At 42.3% G+C, this 17814-nt stretch overlaps 1 protein-coding gene across 2 annotated transcripts in view; it reads left to right on the top strand.

The window, feature by feature from the left end:
* The window catches only part of HTR2A (5-hydroxytryptamine receptor 2A), a 31566-nt gene extending 16668 nt beyond the window's left edge, over window positions 1–14898 (top strand). For both annotated transcript variants that reach the window (XM_072850206.1, XM_072850205.1), the window contains exon 4: window positions 9827–14898. In XM_072850206.1, coding sequence (XP_072706307.1) covers window positions 9827–10626 — 800 coding nt within the window. In that variant the 3' untranslated portion in view covers window positions 10627–14898. The remainder of the gene's footprint in view (window positions 1–9826) is intronic.
* The last annotated feature ends 2916 nt before the right edge of the window (window positions 14899–17814 follow it).

The raw sequence follows: 17814 nt of genomic DNA, 5'->3' as shown, positions 1-17814 counted from the left end.
AGTATAAAAACTGGGATAGTAGAGGATCTTGTCACTTAGACTGCCCCAGGAGCCATCGCATTAGTTGCTTATGATAGTGGAATATCTAAGATCTTCCATAATTTCTAGTTTATTGCTACTATATATATATATATATATTTTTAAGCACTACTGTGTATGTAGCATGTATATCATATAAGTTAGCCCTGAGGAGCCTTCAGGAGCTTCATAGCTAAAAAGGCAACTGATAACGTGTGATCTGGGAAGATCCTGTTACAAACGTATGGTATTTCTTTCTTTCTCAAAGCACAATTATCCCCAAATCTATTCTCCTAGTGACCTGAACAGTGAACATTGCGAAGCCATCTGACATGGAATACAAAAAGGTCCTCTGCTAAACAGGAGGGGTATCACAAGTGGCTGGAGTTGATCCCAACTTAGAGGCTCTTTTCCTTTTCAAATTAACATATTTACCTAAGCCAGTGACAACCGTAAATTTGTAACTTCTTTTGAGTAGAAATTAAACCATTGCTACAGGGAACTTAAAAACACCAATGCAATTTAAACAATATTAACTGAGTACACAGAAAGGAAAAAGGGTGTTTGATCTGCTCTGCTGCATTTTGCTGAGCCACAGAAGTAGCAGGTTTGTCCATCCAGGAGCTTTAAATAAGAATGAGTAGAACCTCATCCTTCTGCGCAGAGCTAGCCTGGAGACCTGTGGCACCTCGTGCAATTTTTCAAACTAAATATTCAGCTCTTTATCATAAGGTCAGTCACCTCTAATCACTTCTAATCACCATGGATGAAGTGGTTACAGAGCCGTCATCAGCCTACATCCCCTGGAGGACAACATTAAGCCTGGCTCCCTCCTGACTCCCAGCTGACAGCAGGATTGTAGCTGCCATCTGGCTACCTTGGACTTCGGCTCTGCTCAGCCAGCATCCCCCAGGCAAGCCTCTTCCTTGGCCTCCTGTCCACGCTTAGCCAGACACCCCCTTACTCTCTACTCTTTCCAGACTCAGGGATAGTGATAAGTCTCAATCTCACCAAAGATCAGATTACAAATAAATTGGTATTGTAAATAATAATGCAATTAAATTACAGGGTGGGAGGTCTTAAAGACTGTTATTGTTACATTAGAAACCTTCCCCTCCCCTAGATTTTTGCAGCGGTGGTTTGATTTCCTCTAGGCACTGTGCAAGCAACATACCATCCTCTCTCCCTCCTGGCAGGCCTTCCCTGGTGGGAGGCAGGGACTAAAGTGCAGGCAGATGCGCAGAGCAAGCTGGAGTCCATGTAGAAGGGCTGGCACATGGGGCCATGTGCCCTGTCAAACTCATTTGAAATACAACGCCACCATCCCAGCTGGGATACTGGGATAGGGACCAGGACGATGTGCAGGCAGAGGACTCCTCCCAGGGGTCTTCACCGGACCCAAATGAAACTTTACATCTTATTGACAAACTACAGGGCTACAAAACTTGCAGAAATCTCCACTGCTACCCTATACCCTTTCTACCCCATGCACTTGAGAGCTGGCAGGACATCTCCTTTGAGATAACAGATACAGCAGCACTGATGCATTGCCAAACTGCAGGCTAAAGGTTTTACAGCACTGGCCTTGTGGGTCTTCAGGGGATTGCCAATGTTTGTAACGACCTACACACACAGTTATTAAAATGAGGCTGATGTAAGTAGCAATGACTTCAGATCATGAAAACACAGCTTCTAATTCAGTTATTTAGAAAAGCTAGCAACCTCAGTTGAGCAGGTATGTGTGCACGTGCAGATGAGTGTGTGTCCATGTGAAATTAGTGCTTATTTTCAGCCCTGCTTCTTTAAACATGACATGTTATGGTATCCACGTGCCTCTGAGCTGAGGAGGATATAGAGTACCCATGCCTTTCCACTCCTTGTCATATTTCATACACTCAGATTTTAAAATGCACCTGAGGTTGCAGGCAGGTCTCCCTGACCTTCCCTTCTTCAGGCACTTCCCCGTGAGAATAGCTGGCCTGAGGGAGGGCTAATGAGAAAGAGGAGCCTCTTGCCAGATGCACATCTAACCCAGCCAGCTCCCAGCAGAAGAAAGTTATTGCATCCATAGAGACGGCCTGCGTGGAGTGGGGTTTGCCCTTCTCTCAGTGCTCCTTCAGCATTGCCACTCTGACGTCAGTTGTCCCTGCGCTCTCAGCATCATCTGGGAACCACGGGATTGAGCAGGGCAAAGGAGGAGCAATTTCATCTTGGATGTGACATGGCAATGTGGTGCCAAAACACTGCTGAAACACTCCCATAAACATTTCTTTGTCCTGTCTCTAAAGATGGGCTAAGTTTTCACCTGGGGAACACAGGGATGGTGCTTTCTCAGGTGAACAAGTTTGCTCTATGTTGCACAATGGCATGCTCCTTACTGGAGATCAGGTTGAGCGGGATCCTCTGGATCAGTAAAGAGGAAAAGGATTTTTAGGCTGTCTCTATTATTGACTTTTAATCTCCAGGACAACCTGGAGCTAAACAGCTCTGTCCAGCCTTCTGCTGCAAAAGCAAGCCCAGATGCCTTCTTGCCTCCCTCTTCTTCTCTGTAGATGCATTTATAATGACTTGTATTTGCACAGTCATCCACACAAGGCAAAGAGATTTACTTTTTATCTAAAAGTTGACACACTTACCAAGTCTAGGGCTGGGGTCTTTTGACATCTTTCTCCAGGCTTAACTTCACTAAAATATTCAGAATCAGACTGTGAGATCTAACCAAGCACAGCAAAAGGGAGATTCATCGAATCCATGGGAGACCTGTGGAAGAATCTGGCATGTGGTACACATTAGTTTGTCCTTTAGCCATACTGTGCAAAAATTTATTTATTTACTGGGCAGTTTGGTATTTCTTACTTATTTAGGAAAAGTTCTGTGCCTCAGTAGATATAAATGTTACAGTAAACAACCAGCTGGAATTCAAGTATATGTGTCATCTAAAATTAAAATTTCTGCATAAAGTCTTTCAATTTTCTGAGCTTTCCACTAATCAAGAACATACTCTTTCTATTTGGTGGCCCCAGAGGTGAAGGTTTTACCTGCAGGTCTCCCGTACTGCAAGTCACCAGTGTGCTAACTCCAAGCAGAAATACTTTTACTCTACAAAGACAGAAGCACTGCAGAGCTTCAGTTAAAATGAGGCAACTTGAAGTCAAGGGCCAAGGAGGGCATTACCTGTGAATAAATACAAGCACATCAGGAAATAACTAAAAAAATGCAATATTCAAATGGATACCAAGACTAGCTTTGGGAAGTGTGACTGCCTCTCTGCTTATGAAAGACCTGACCAGGCAGCACAGCTTTCTCCAGCAATTTCTTACCCCTTGGAGGCCTCCCTTCTGCACACTGCAGTCGGCAGAAGGTGAAGGAAGCCCGTGCAGACAGACCGGTGCTGGCAGTAAACTAAGAGGGTTTGGTTGCAATAGCAAGATTCTCTATTTCAGCTTGTTCAGTTGAAACCACTGGGGGCTGTTCACCATTGCTCCTTGCTGCATACATGAATGGCATAATCTGAAATCCCCAGTCCCTAAATACTTTTTCAAAATAAATTTCTTCAGGACATTTATAAATCTTTCTTTCTTTCTTTCTAGCTATTTGGTAAGTGTAGACTTCTATATGGCTCTGTTAGTCCCTTTAGTGACTGGGTAATCATATTACACAGAGGGATAACAAGTTCTCTGGATTTGAGATAGCTGTGAGAAGCCAATAAGCACCTTGGTAGAAGCCTCTGCCCAAACTAAAGATAATGTCACTAGTTGAAAAGCAAAGGCTGTCTTGGTGGAGAGGCTCCACTGAAAATTGCTATGCAAAAGATTGTGCCTTCCTCAGATACTCAGAAAGACTGGAAAATCCAGCAAGGAAACAAGAACAAGCAGACACGAAGGACACAGAACCGCTGTAAACAAGTCCTGCAGCACAGCTAAGAAAGGGTATCTGAGGTGTGTGTAGGCAGGAATAGCACTTAAAGCCGAGAGCAAAGAAACTGCTTCCTGCTCTTGGATTTTGCTGCCACTAGGAAACAGGGCTGCATGCACATTTTGTAAGGGAGCAGGATTATACCAAAGCAATAAGCGACTCCATCACTGGTTTCCTCTCATAACTCAGCCCACCCTGGAGCCCTGGGTTTCTAATCAGTTGGGTCAACAAAGGGCAACCGTCCTTCATTTATTCTTCTGTCCTCCCTGTAATGCTCCTCTAATTCTGTTTCTATTTAATTTATTATAACAGTCCTACAAATTAATTTGGAGACACATATCTCTGTTCTTGTAAGAAACAGGCTTCAGGACTGAGGACATAAATGAGAAACATATCAGGAAGACACTGAGACTTTTCTGATTTTGTTTTTCTAAAGTGAAATAGCCAATTTACAGCATTATATTATTATAAATGATCATTTACAGTCATTTTCTCACATAAAAAGAATTGAATATATCTCCTACTAGGCTAAATAATATGTTTTCTTAAAGATTTTCTGAGCTGCCAAGAACAAAGCCATTTCAAAATTTATAGAATAATCTGAGTATTACCTGGCACCCGCTATGTGAAGTTAAATATAAAGTAGCTTTCCTTTCAGTTGTATTAAATAGAACATGTGTGACCAAATAAAGTGTTCCAAGGGAAAGATACAGAAAACCAGCTCTGTGGGTGCCCTCGAATAAAAAAATAAATTTGGCCTATAGACAGTGATAAGGAAACTGCCTGGACCTGCTCTGACTTCAGTCCTGGGAGGATGGTGCCGCTGGGATGCAGAAGGGAGACGATGCTCCACCAGCACTGCGATTCACTTAGCTCTCAAGGAAATCCATCTGAAAGCAAATATTAGGTGGGGATTTGTGAGAGAAAGCTCCTCACCCACTTCTGCCCATACCAACACGCACACCTGCTGCTAGGGAAGAGGTCCATGCTTGTCTCATATGTGAGGAGAAACTCTAGCCTAGGATTTTGGGGACACTGCCATGCTGACTAGGAAAGGCAGAAGTTTTTTAACTTCATGCTAACTAGATGCAGCCTCAGATGGTGATTCCCAAACCACCCAGAGCTTTTCAAAATCCCCTCTCCCCAGGTGGAAATTTCTGCTTCTGCACTGCCACCCATCAGCAAACTGCACAACCTTGCTACTGGCAATGTGGCTGGCGCTATTTGGGTAGCAACAAAATTATAACATGAGAGGTTTGTCATGACTGGAAATGAGTCAGTTGGGAAATAACATTTTCAGGTGCATGCAGAAATCAGCTAAGTGTTTGCAGGTCTGGGAAACAGTGACTCCCATAACGGTGAGTGCCACACGCCAAGCAGAGACAAGGAGCCAGACTGAGCGGCTCTTCTGCGGATATTTAAGTGAAAGCGCATAAGTAGCTGTTGCTAAACTCCGGCTCCTGATATAGGTCATATTGTAAATCCTGTCTTTGATTCATTGATAGTCTCAGCTGCTCAAGGCAGCTGCAAACCCAGTTTACCCGTCCAGTTAAAGTGGTTTTATGGCTGCTGTATACCTCTGAAGATTTGCAAGCCAGCAATGTGTACCACTAAATCAACCTTCGTCAATTTTACCAGGCTTTTTGAGAGAACAAGAAGGATGCCATTGCTTTACTTCTTAACCTTTGATGTTTTCAAGAGCCTTTTGTCATTCCGAAGTTGTGCCCAAATGCTTGAGGTTTAATGCAGGATTTATTACTCATCTTTATTGTTTGGGTTCTGTTTTGCGGTTTATTAAAGTCCATAGAGTTTGAAACAGCCACCTGTGTATAAATCAAGCTATATAAATAAACCACTTTCTACCAGAGGAATGTAATATTTAGGGTTTGTCCGCAAGGGAAAATGTTCTGATATAAGTGGGAATATCAACTGGAAATGCAGTGGCTAATGTACCTCCAGTGCTTGAATGGATGCTCTCATTCTGTGCTGCGTGCTTCCTTGTGCCTCAGCTTAGTTTGATTTGGAAGCAAAGATAAACCATAAAAAAGCACTCAGGGGATATCAAGACTTTTTCCAGACTGCCCTTGAGCTAGTGGGGGCCAGGGACACGGAATGGGCAGAGCATGGAATAGCTGTTCTCTTACAGCCCTGCCAGGTTTTTCCTCCAGATCTACCGTTTGCACATGGTCCATTTGCCAAATACCTGCTTGTCCCCCCCTGGTAGCTCTGCATGATCCTTTCTTGTGAAGCTGGTTTTCTTCTCTTGACACAGGCACAGCCTGTGTCTTCTTAAACATCCACAGTCACCAAGAGCAGGGAGCTGGAAAGCAAGGACAATAAAACCAGCAAGAAATTATACATCCAAATCATCAAGGAGAAATAGATAGGTCAGCTTCGATCTTTAAAGAATGAATTCAGTCAGCTGCAATAATGCGAATACAGCTTAGATCGGGACTTTTTGTTATGTGTCTACAGGACAAGCTTGATCTTGACCAAACGCGAGTGACATGTGGGTGACATTCTTGGCCATGTGTGATGCTTCCTAAAAATCCTATCAAAATAGTGGACGTGGGTTGCACATGGAAGTTCCTTTATTTACAGTTTAAACATGACTGCCTTTGAATTTGGTCCCTTTGTCCTCTCTGGGATTTGCTATCTTCATGCTACAGAAGCCAGAAGCTACCTGTGGAAGAGGGACAAACTCTGTTCCTTTGGGGAGGGGAGCAATAAGTTTAGTCCCTATAGAGATATAAAAAGAGAGATTTGGGCTGGAAGTTAATTTATTCCATGCAGGAATGCCACAATGTCATTTGTGGGATCCCCTGCATCAGCTGAACTGGGGTGTACACAAAAAGCAGGTTACAGCTGTCAGTGTGCTCTGCTACCAAACCGTGGTACCTCTGGTATTTTCAAACTGTATACAGGCCAGTTACCCGTGGCTATAGGGGAAACATGCCCGGAACGGTCATTCAGAAAAACTCACATGACTAGCAGTGCCTGCTACAGCTCTGCTGTGAACAGCACTTTTGCACCTGTTAAAGGAATGACAAGGGAATGTGGAAACTCCAGCTACGAGCTGAAGTTCATTTCCATTTTTTAAAGCCAGAAATCTGGATTTAGATGCCAGTCTCCAGAAACTGCTAACAACAAAACAAAGCAGGTGGGGAATTGCTGCCCTTGTATTTTGGGTGAGGAGTTGTAACTGACTTTGGCCTTTTACTTGAAAAAGCTTGCAATTACACTAAAATTTTCTTCTTTCTAGTGCTGCTGCCTCTCCTCCCATGCCTCCTGATGCAGCTGAACCATAAGGTCTGCAGTGATGAAAGGCATCTTTTTACTCTGTCGATACCATTGTTTATTTTATCTCTGCAGCTCACACTGGGTCTTTGAATTAAATGAAAAAACAGCCCTGCTGTTATCAGTACAGGGCAGAACCGGACGGGGAACCTGTGGTATTGCTCTGACTAGTGCGGTGTCTTCATGCAGCTGAAGTGTAATGCTGGGAAGCACTGGGTGCCTTCAGTATCCCTTCAACTCATCCAAAAAAGGAAAGGAACTTCCAAGCATTCCCCATTTCCCTGGAGGTGTTCGGCACCCCAGATCACTCGGCCGTGGCTGGGCTATGTGGCTCTGGCAGGTGACCTCTCCCTCCATGCTGTCAGTCGGGCTGACTCGGCCCTTTTGAGGCAGCAGCTTTCCCGGAGTCACTGCAGGTTTCCATCAGCTCGGCCCAGGAGCTGCCACACACTGTGTGAGTTTGCACCTCACCCACTGGCTTCTCATAGCCCAAGCTCAAGCATTTAGGGCTTGTGCAGCAGAAAGGGAAAGGGCAATACCGCAGGCTCTCCACCAGCTTCTGCCCTGGGCAGATAAGAACGCCACTTTTGTAAACTGGCCCAAAGCATTGCCATGACTCAGTTCAAAGCTGTGCAGATAAAATAAGCTACAGTGTTGTTAGAAAAATGAAGAGCAGTGGTGTTAGAAAAATAAAGAGCTTTGTAGAAGCTCCAGAAGCACCAAAAGAATGGAATGTTTTAAGAGAATAATAATAGTCAAATATTATTATTACTGTTGTTATTATTATTTTGTACTGTGCCTGGACTCCACAGCCTCCCTCTAGGACTGGAGCTGTTATGCTGGGCACTGGAAATGTGTGAAATGACAAGACTGCCTGTGCTTTTAAAGGGCTCCCAGTCTAAGCACCCAAGTGGGAAGAAGGGAAAGGAAGGGAGGTAGAGGGAGGTACCATTGAAATGCTGATGTTGAGAGGATGAGTTTCAGGACTCATCTGTGAACCAGTAAGGATATTCTTGGGCACACACGGGACAAGGTAGGGCACAGCATCATCCTCACATCATAAGAAATTCTTCTCTAATTAATTTTTTCTTCCTCAGAAACCAAATACAACTCTGGGATTTCTGTTCAAAGATGCAAAGGGGACTGAAGCTCCCAGATTATGATAACTTTCCACAGGGGTCAGACTCCTAGCTGCTTTTATACAAACAGGGCTGCATTATCGCTCCCTGCTTCACAACTCCTTTTGCTGTCTTCACAGCACATCATCCCTTTTGCTGTCTGAACATTGCCTTTCTTGGAGAGACAGCATCCATCTGGGGGGAGGGGAGGAGACAGATATTGAAAAAAACCCCGAACCAACAACCAAAGAGACAGCAGCTGTTTGATTTTGCTCAGACACTAGCAGCATTTGCAGAAGTCCCTGAGGAAATGGCTGAGTGGGCTTGAATCAGACAGAGCAGTCCAAGGAGAACGGACTTCATCACCTGGCCTCGTGATGACAGGGCAAGGACGCAGCACGTGCTCCAGGGGAAGACAAAGTCTGCACGGCTGCTGTTGCCTTCGGGGCTGTGCATTGAGAGGGCAGCCTGTAGCAGTTGGCAATACCATGAAGGGACCTTTGCAGTCCTGCAGGGTGAACCACATCTCAGGCTGCCTCATATTGGTGTCTCTCAGTGCTTAATTTGTCCCCATCGTTCCTCTGGCCGTTGCCATGGGAAGTTTTTTTAGTATTTAGACTGTGTCGAATGTATGGAGATTACAGGGAGAAAAGAAAAAGACCCAATGAAAGATTACTCTCAGACCTACGATAAAAATTTATCTTTTCTCCCAAAATCAGTATTTCACAGCCTAGTCAGAAACCAGTACCCAGAACACTTTTAATCCTCTTATGAAAAACAGCCCAAGACCACTCTTAAGCCACCCCAGAAAAGAAAGACATAATATCTTGATCATAGTTGATAAAAGCCTTTGCCAAGGTGGCAGGAACAAAGGAGCAAGTCTGGAGATCACTACAGGGGGCCCAAGATGCAAGAATATAAGGAGTTATGCTTTTGTTGCTACCAGTTGTCATGGGACAGTTGGATGGAGGCAAGTGTGTTCTACCTGTGGCCAAGGTTTTTTTGAAGAAGAGAGAGAATTCAGATTAGAGCAACTGCACAATCCCGTGTAACACCAGTGCTGCTCTTCCCCTGCCCTTCTTTGCTGGGACCCTGTAAAGGTGGTGACAGCACAAATGCCAGAGCCTGGCAGACCACAGCTTAATTCCTGAAATTCAACATCTGCAAGACCAACGTTTCACAGAGCATCTTTTCTTAGTGTAGCCCCAGTAAAAAGTCACAAGAATAGGACTAGCATCATGCTGCTGCTGAAACATGGCACACAATATTTTTCCTTTCCCATTGTAAATTCAGTTTGCTTTGGGACGACTATGAATTGTGGCTCTATCTGTTAGTGTTCATTTGTGTCCTATAACCATTTATTCTTTAAGAAATGATCTGTGTATAGCTACGAGTGTTCTGTTTATTTTTTCCTGGAGATTGGAAATGGTGTTTTTTATTATTGTGTTTAACCTCTTCTTCCTCTAATCCACCTTCAGGTATCTCCATGCCTATACCTGTCTTTGGACTACAAGATGACTCCAAAGTGTTTAAGAAACACAGCTGCTTACTTGTGGATGACAATTTTGTCCTAGTAGGCTCTTTTGTGGCATTCTTCATCCCTCTAACCATCATGGTGGTCACCTACTTTTTAACTATCAAGTCGCTGCAGAAGGAAGCTACACTATGCGTGAATGACATTGGACCAAAGACCAAGTTTGCTTCATTTAGCTTCCTCCCTCAGAGTTCCTTGTCCTCAGAGAAACTCTTTCAGCGCTCTTTAAACAGAGACGTGGCAACTTCTGGGAGAAGAACCATGCAATCCATCAGCAATGAGCAGAAGGCTTCCAAGGTTCTTGGCATTGTCTTCTTTCTGTTTGTTGTGATGTGGTGCCCATTTTTCATCACCAATGTGATGGCCGTAATTTGCAAGGAGTCATGCAACCAAGACATCATTGGGGGACTACTTAATGTATTTGTTTGGATTGGCTACCTTTCTTCGGCTGTCAACCCACTCGTATATACATTGTTCAATAAAACCTACCGCTCAGCTTTCTCTCGTTACATTCAGTGTCGCTACAAGGAGGAGAAGAAACCTTTCCAGCTGATTTTAGTGAACACTATCCCAGCACTTGCATATAATTCCAGCCAGCTCCAGCTAGCACAAATGAAGAGTTTGAAAAAAGAGGCAAAAATTATGGCTAAGGATTATTCAATGGTCACAATAGGAGTACATCATTTGGATGGTACCTCCAAGGGAAGCATCAGCCCAGCAAACGAAAAGGTTAGTGGTGTGTGATGGTCAGCAGCTGCCGTGACAACCACCGTGCGTACGCTGGAAATTTCACCTGGCTGTGAGAAGCTCTGACAGCTTGGGAAAATCAGCCCTGTTCAAGAGACCCTCCAATAACATCACATACTCCTCATATTATCCTGTGGATGAAAAGCAGGGTTGAAATGGCATCAAATGTGCAATTTTTTTTCATACAGTACTTTGGCTGTTTTAAACAGGCTTTATTAAACTTATTTTTTTAATATTCTAAAGGATATATTTCTTAAAGAAAAAAAAGGCAATTTCTGGTATTAAAACATGGGCTGTGAAGAAACCTACGCATTTCTTTTCTCTTTGCAAATGAAAGCTAAGCTGTCCTTTGATGTCCTCGCAGAATAGGCTCCAGCTAGTTTGTCTTGCTACAGTGGAATTTTGTTACCATTAACTGAATGAGCACTTTACGGAATTTTAAATAAAATGATGGTTCATTTGCTAATATATATTTAAAATAAATTTTAAAGTATTAAAGAAAAATCTATTAAAACCTGTATAGATTAATTATATGGACATTTTGGTAACAGTGTTTTTATGGCTATTTTTTTCTTCTGACCGACCATTCTGAAATGTTACTGGGCTTTTCTGCCACTCGTTCTATAGTTTAAATTAGCAATCTTCAAAGGTAAATTACACTTGAATTATCCTTTGTTTCTACCACCATTTGTAATCTTTATTTCATGTCTTGTATTTTATTTCCATTCAAAAAGTTTCATCTGTTCAGCTTAAAACTTGAAAGTAATTTTTTCAAGTAATTATTGGGCTTGATTCCCTGCTCCTTCCCACTGGTGTTGACAGGGAATTGAAATGAGAGAAGAGTGGAAAATCAGGCACAACATTGCTAAATAATTTCAGGAACGATTCCACATCCATGCCTCTATTCGATTCCAGCAGAGTCTGATTTAAGTAATGCCAGTGGAAGTTTTGCATGAGTAAAGCCTTCGGTAAAAGGTTGCAGCAGATCCTCTCTCATAATTTCTCTTTGGTTAAAAGGGCCATTATGAAGTTGTCCTTCTGGTTTTGTTTTAGGGCTTGTAGAGCCGGAATTATTAGAAAACTGTTAGTTGCTCAAAATTGTTTTCCCTGTTTTGCTGTTATAGTAGATTGCTCAGGAACAGTAGGTAGCTTGCACTATTAGGACTCAGCCTTAATGAAATATGTATGGGCAAATGGGGCCCACTTGAAAAATAACAGGACTTATAAGCGGCACTGTATTTCACCTGCATAGCTCCAAGGGCAGTATACATTACATCATAAAGAACATCAAATACATTGCTTGACAGACATGCCTAGTCGTGAAACTGTTTCCTTTTGGGCATCATAGACAATTACACTGAAGCCAGTGGAGCTCTGCTGGAGAGCAGAAATATAAATGTTGCATCCACCTGCAAAACCTAAATCCAAGCATTTGGTTCGTTCCATGAATTTTGCAGCCATAATCATCAGAAGCAGGATGTATTCCAGTTTCAGATCCTGTCCCCTCCGTAAAAACCACTGCCTACCCAGAAGCCAAACTCTGATGCCTTCATCAGTCCTTCTCTTGAAGTCGTTCAGTTTTCACAGACTAATTAAATTTCTATTAAGGCAAAGAAAGAGACAGGGAGAAACTGAACCTGATTCTAGCCTACCAGCTGGGGGTCTTTGGAAGAGGAAGACTTTTAGCTTAAAATACTGATCTGTGGTAGAAGAGGACTTAAAACTTGGCTGGGTATTTGGCTGATTTCCGAGGAACTGCTTTTATTGTTCTCTTGCCAGGATGATAACTAAATCTGCCAGTTTTATGAGCCGTTTCCTCCAACCTGGGATAGGTCAGACCCACCATGCACAGGTCACACAGGAGCTCTGCATGCACATGGTGACACTGACTCACTCCACAGTCCCCAGCCTCCACGCCTGGGTCAAAGTGTCGTGCTGTAGTCCCATTGCAGCGATGCCATGCACGTCATCCATCGGCTCGTGGCCATTAAAGATTTTCTCCCCAAAACTGGGAATTTAGGATCACCTGATAAATCAAGTGGTATAAATGCTGTGCTCACTGAGCTGGTTTATATGGTCTCTCTGGCTTGGGTATGCTTGATCAGCACAACCAAACTGAACAGCTTCAGCAGAAAGAAAAATGAACTTGCTGCTCCTGCCTCCCTGTGCACAGCCTGCTCCCACACAGTGCCGTGTGAGGGGTGCCACACAGGCACAGAAGGGATGTCAGGGGGAATCTGCTAAACGCAGCTGAGCATGAGGACCACCATAGCAGTACGTGGGAGCAGTGACTTTCCACTGTTTCCTGATGACTTTGATATAGACCCTAAATCAGGGGGTTTGAGCTAAAGACAATGGCCAGCTTGTATCACACAGGCCAGCCAGGCAAGGGATGGAGCACTGATGGAGCACAAGTGGTCCAGGGCATCCCACAAAACAGGGTATTCAGGTATCTCCTGGTGTCCAGATGTCTCCACTCCACAACTGGAGTGATGGTTTTGAGGATTTACCCTTGGGAATGGGCACTCCAGGGAAGAAATAAGCAGTAGTAAAACCACAGGTCTTTCGTGAGTAGAGGTCTGAGGCTCAGGATCTGCCACCCAACCAGATTGCCTTCATATGATGAATACTGACACAGGATTGAAGGTCTCTAACCCTGTGTGTGAGGGGAAACACAGATGCTTCCTCCAGTGGAGGGAATTGCCATGTTTTGTGCAATTTGTGCCCATCTTGATGCAAGCGTCTCTGGCCTCTGGCAAGAGAAAGAAGCAGACAGGACAGACAGCTCGGGCCCTGTTGCCCATTTGTGCCGGGGAGCAGAGCCTGCCTGCATACTGTATGACATACATGGCACCCCGCACCTCTCCCAGGATCAGTTCCTCCCAAAACTCCTGAGGGCCTGGTTGCTGGTCTGTGCAGTCTCCTTCACCAGCTTGCGCTTGATAAACTGTTACTGAGCATTTAACGTTCACTGCTTATGCTCTCCACTTTCCGTCTGCATTTCGCCCACGTGGCAGAGCAAATCAGCGCCCCGTTTCTCTTTCATTTCACCTTCTGTTCTTCTTTCACAATGTCAAATTGCTCAGGTTGCAAATACTGACAGGGAATGTTTCACTACAAACAGAGAGGGTTTCAATTACTTGCTTGATGTCTCATTAGAAGATGACTCTGAACAATAATTTTTTTCCAGCTTATTAAAATAAAACCTATGTTTTGGACCTAAGAGACTTGACAGCATTTCTTTAATTGACAGCTGGAGGTAACATAACACCTATTTTTTGCTTAGAAGCAGAGATGTCTGGTGCCTGACATTTTAATTCTGTGAGCACTCAGATAGGTGGTTTTGCTGAGTGATCAGTAGCTTTTGCCTAAGAAGCCTCTCAAAGCCAAGAATGCACAGCAGATAAAGACCAATATCTCCAGCTCTTTATGGACATCTTTGACAGTTTGGCGAGGCCTGATTCTGCCACCTTGCACCAAAATGTTAATAGATTTTTGTGTGGTTTGCCTTAGTGAGGATGACAGAGTCAGCGTCTGAATTTGTTCTACCCACCATGCCAGATCTGCGGGAGGTCGTTCATCAGCAGATAGAAATTAACAGGGTCATTATACTGCAGACAGATGACAAAGTTCAGCCGTTTTAAACCAGGATTTATAGCACTGGGCCCACGCTTGGGATGAACACTACGGTTTAGTATGACCAGCTTCAGAGCAACACTTCCATCTTGCAAAAAAATGTGAGTGTTTTCATTATGCATCAGACTGGAATGGAAACTTTTGTAATTTTCCAGGCAAAAAAAAGAAGACATTCACACAAACTAGCTCAGAGGTTAGGGCCTTCCCCTACCTTACAGGAAAAGCATGCTGAGTCAGTCTGTCATATCTGCATCCAAAAAACCCGTTTTGTCTGAAAAAAATGTTTTAATGAACAATTTTTCAAGTAGATCAACATTTTATTACTGTTAAGACTGCATCTGAAAAATGTCCAAAGACATGAAGCTCACCATGTATCTCCTAAGCTGGTGTGCATCCTTTATACACTTCAGGGTAAAAAATCCTATGTATCTATCCCATCCAGCCAACCATGCACTGTATTTATGTAATTATTGCCAGACGGTGAGATGCATTCTATTTTGAATACCTACATGTTTGCTTATGTAAATACATAGAGAAAAACGTTTGCTGTATTTTGTAATGTTAATGTACAATGGTGTTCCAATGCTTTATTGTTTTGTCAGATCCCACTGCTAGTAAAGCAGATTAAAATATTTAAATGCCATCAGTTGTTTTATAAACTGGAGGTTTGTTTTAAGTAGTTATTTTGGTTTGGTTTAATTTCTCCCATATATAGTCACAGTGCAATGTCTGCTGAAGGCTAAAGTCATTTTAAATACCTTGCTGGACAAAGAGAAAGAGCATGTTGCAGAATTTAACTATCTCAGTAAACTGGTCCAAAATGAGCCACTGCAATCATTCTCTTTTTCTAAGGACAGCCATTCTTCTACTAAAAAGGTATACTCTTTGGGTAAGTACATACAGCTTAAAACATTTCAGTCTCAGAAACAACGTACTTGCAATAGTAATAAGCCAATTAAATTAATTTCACTAAGAAGTAGCACTATAAGATTAAAATTAATAAGCAGCATAAATAAATAGCATTGCACAGTTGCACAGACATAAATAACTCCTGAGTCACAGAACCACAGTGCCATCTATTGGTAGTATTTCCTTTCACAAAGAGTATTAAAATAAGAAACCAAAATGGATTTTATTACCTTTTTGTTTTCTCCATCTTAAAACCAAAATAAATTTATTCCTCAAACTGATCCTACAGCATACACGCTCTTGTTTACAATTGCAATGCATATCAAAGTAGTACAGGTGTTAATAAGAAGTCCCCTCAAAACCTTGCTGTAATCTTAAGGTTTCATCAAGCTTTATAATGTGTAGAGAAAAGCACACAAAGGCATATTTTTCAGAAGTTATCAAACGAAGGGAAACAGATTGTTTTAGCTACAAACCTGTGAGGCACCGTAGGGTGAAATGTGCCAGATAAGATCCCTGAATTGAAAATCCACTCATTTTTACCTCTGTAGTACTAGACTACTGTACATAGGCTCTAGGGTATCATAATTTCTTACGTTCTTTGGAAAACTCCTTGCTGCATTTACCTGTTTTGGCATACTTTGCACTGACCATTGAAAGAGAATACATTTAGCTTATCCATCTGGCACTTCAAGCCATAAAAGCAAAGATATTTGGAAAAGAAGATATTTGGTCTTCAGATTTATAGTATAATCTTCAGAGGACACTCCTTGAAATACGGCAAAAGGGTCTTTGGGAATTTTATATAACGCAGTGAAGTTCTCTCATATACCTGCAGCTTTGACATGTGGGACCTGGCAAACAGGCACAGCAATTCAAAAGCCTCCTTGATTGAATCTTATTATGTTTGATGTAATTTAATCACAGACATACCATGTAATCTGACCCTGAAAATAGTTCTAACAATGGTTCTGCAAACCATAATTAATTATGTCCAAAGTAATTTGACTACACAAAAGCTTAACATTTTTAAGTCAGCTGGAAATCTTCATTTTAAGATAAAGAAAAGCTGACAAACTCAATAGTTTTATTCAAATTCATGTGGCAGTTTACATGTGTAAAGTTAGTCATATTCTTAGTGTTTGCAGGACATCAGTTGGGAGTAACTGCATCTAAATTGCTTGGGTTATATCACTGTGTAACCAGTACAAACCCATGCAAAATAGGTGATGGTTGTAGTTGTGTTAATATTTTAACTACCAAATTACTCTCAGAATGGAAAATTAAAAACTAATGCAAACAAAGAATTTTAGCTGGTTGTGGAGAAAAATTAGAGTTCATCATGGCCAGGCACTGTAATTTTTCAAGTGCTGGACTTGTTTGGGTCTTATCTAAAATGTGCAAGGTAATATATTTTAAATATGACTACTTTGCCACCCTGGGTATGAACAGAGAGTGCAGAGAATCAGACCTGGGATCTTTCCTTAGGAGATCTTAATATATAAGCAGAAAATCTTTCTTTTTTTCTTTTTTTTTTTTAAATCTGTGTTCACACTGGGGATACTTGGGAAAGATGCTATGTCAGCAGACTTCCTTATAGCCATGTGTCAGAAGATTTGCCTCAAATCAAATTGTCAGTAAAAAGATAATGAAACAAAAGAGAAAACCATACAGAGATTATGTAAAGGAGATATACCAACCTGTGGATGTATTCTCTGAAGGGAGTCAGCATGTATGTGCATCAACATGGTCCCTCATCAAAGGCTCCAGAGAAACTAACAAGTTAAGACAGAAATTTCTTGCATGGTGAAAGAACCTGTGGGAGACAGGAAACAGGCAAGACAGAATAACAGTCTTCACCAGGAGGCAGGACACCAGTGAGTCCTACAGGGGCCTGCAGAACAAAAAAATCTCAAAAATGACAGTGTGCATAGTGGAGTACTGATTGCAAAGACCACATGATACTCTGTGATGGCTCTGGAAATGGCAGGTGAAATTCAAAGTAGAAAAAGTAAGGTGATGCATTTTGGGGGGAAAAAAATCAACTCTAGCTTTACATACGGAATAATATGCTCTAAACTGACCTTTACTACATGGGAATGAGATCTTTGTGTTATGGTACTGTGAAAAAAAAGATCAGCAGTAGTTAAAAAAGTGTTTGAGGATAACTGTAAAGGGTACAGAGAAGGGCAACAAGGACAATCAAAATTATAGGATGGTTTTCATACAGGTAAATATCTAAATACATTAGGACTCTTAAAAGATTGGGCAAATTCATGAAGCCAAAGAGAGCTCTTTAACATAGAGATGATAGACATTTCTAGCTTGAGAACTGAAGGGATCTCAGACCACTAGATGTTAGCGGGTGCTCTCTGGAGCTGCTTGCCAAGTGCTTGTGCTCTTCCTTCTACCAGTTTGTTCTACAGCTCATCTTCAAAACGGGGCGTTGGGCTGAATGGACCTTTGGTCTGCACAACTACAGCTGCTCTTCTGTTAGATTTCAAACAAAAAAGTGATCTGTATATGAATTTAATTAAGCGATTCCCCATTTTTCTGTTCCTGATCTTCCATAAATATTTCTGCAAGTGCATTTGCAATTGACCTAAAAAATCTCAGGGAGTTAATTTGTAAATTCTTAGG

The sequence above is a fragment of the Ciconia boyciana genome, chromosome 1, assembly GCF_034638445.1.
Source record: "Ciconia boyciana chromosome 1, ASM3463844v1, whole genome shotgun sequence".
NCBI lineage: Eukaryota > Metazoa > Chordata > Aves > Ciconiiformes > Ciconiidae > Ciconia > Ciconia boyciana.
This window is presented reverse-complemented; position numbering and strand designations above follow the sequence as displayed.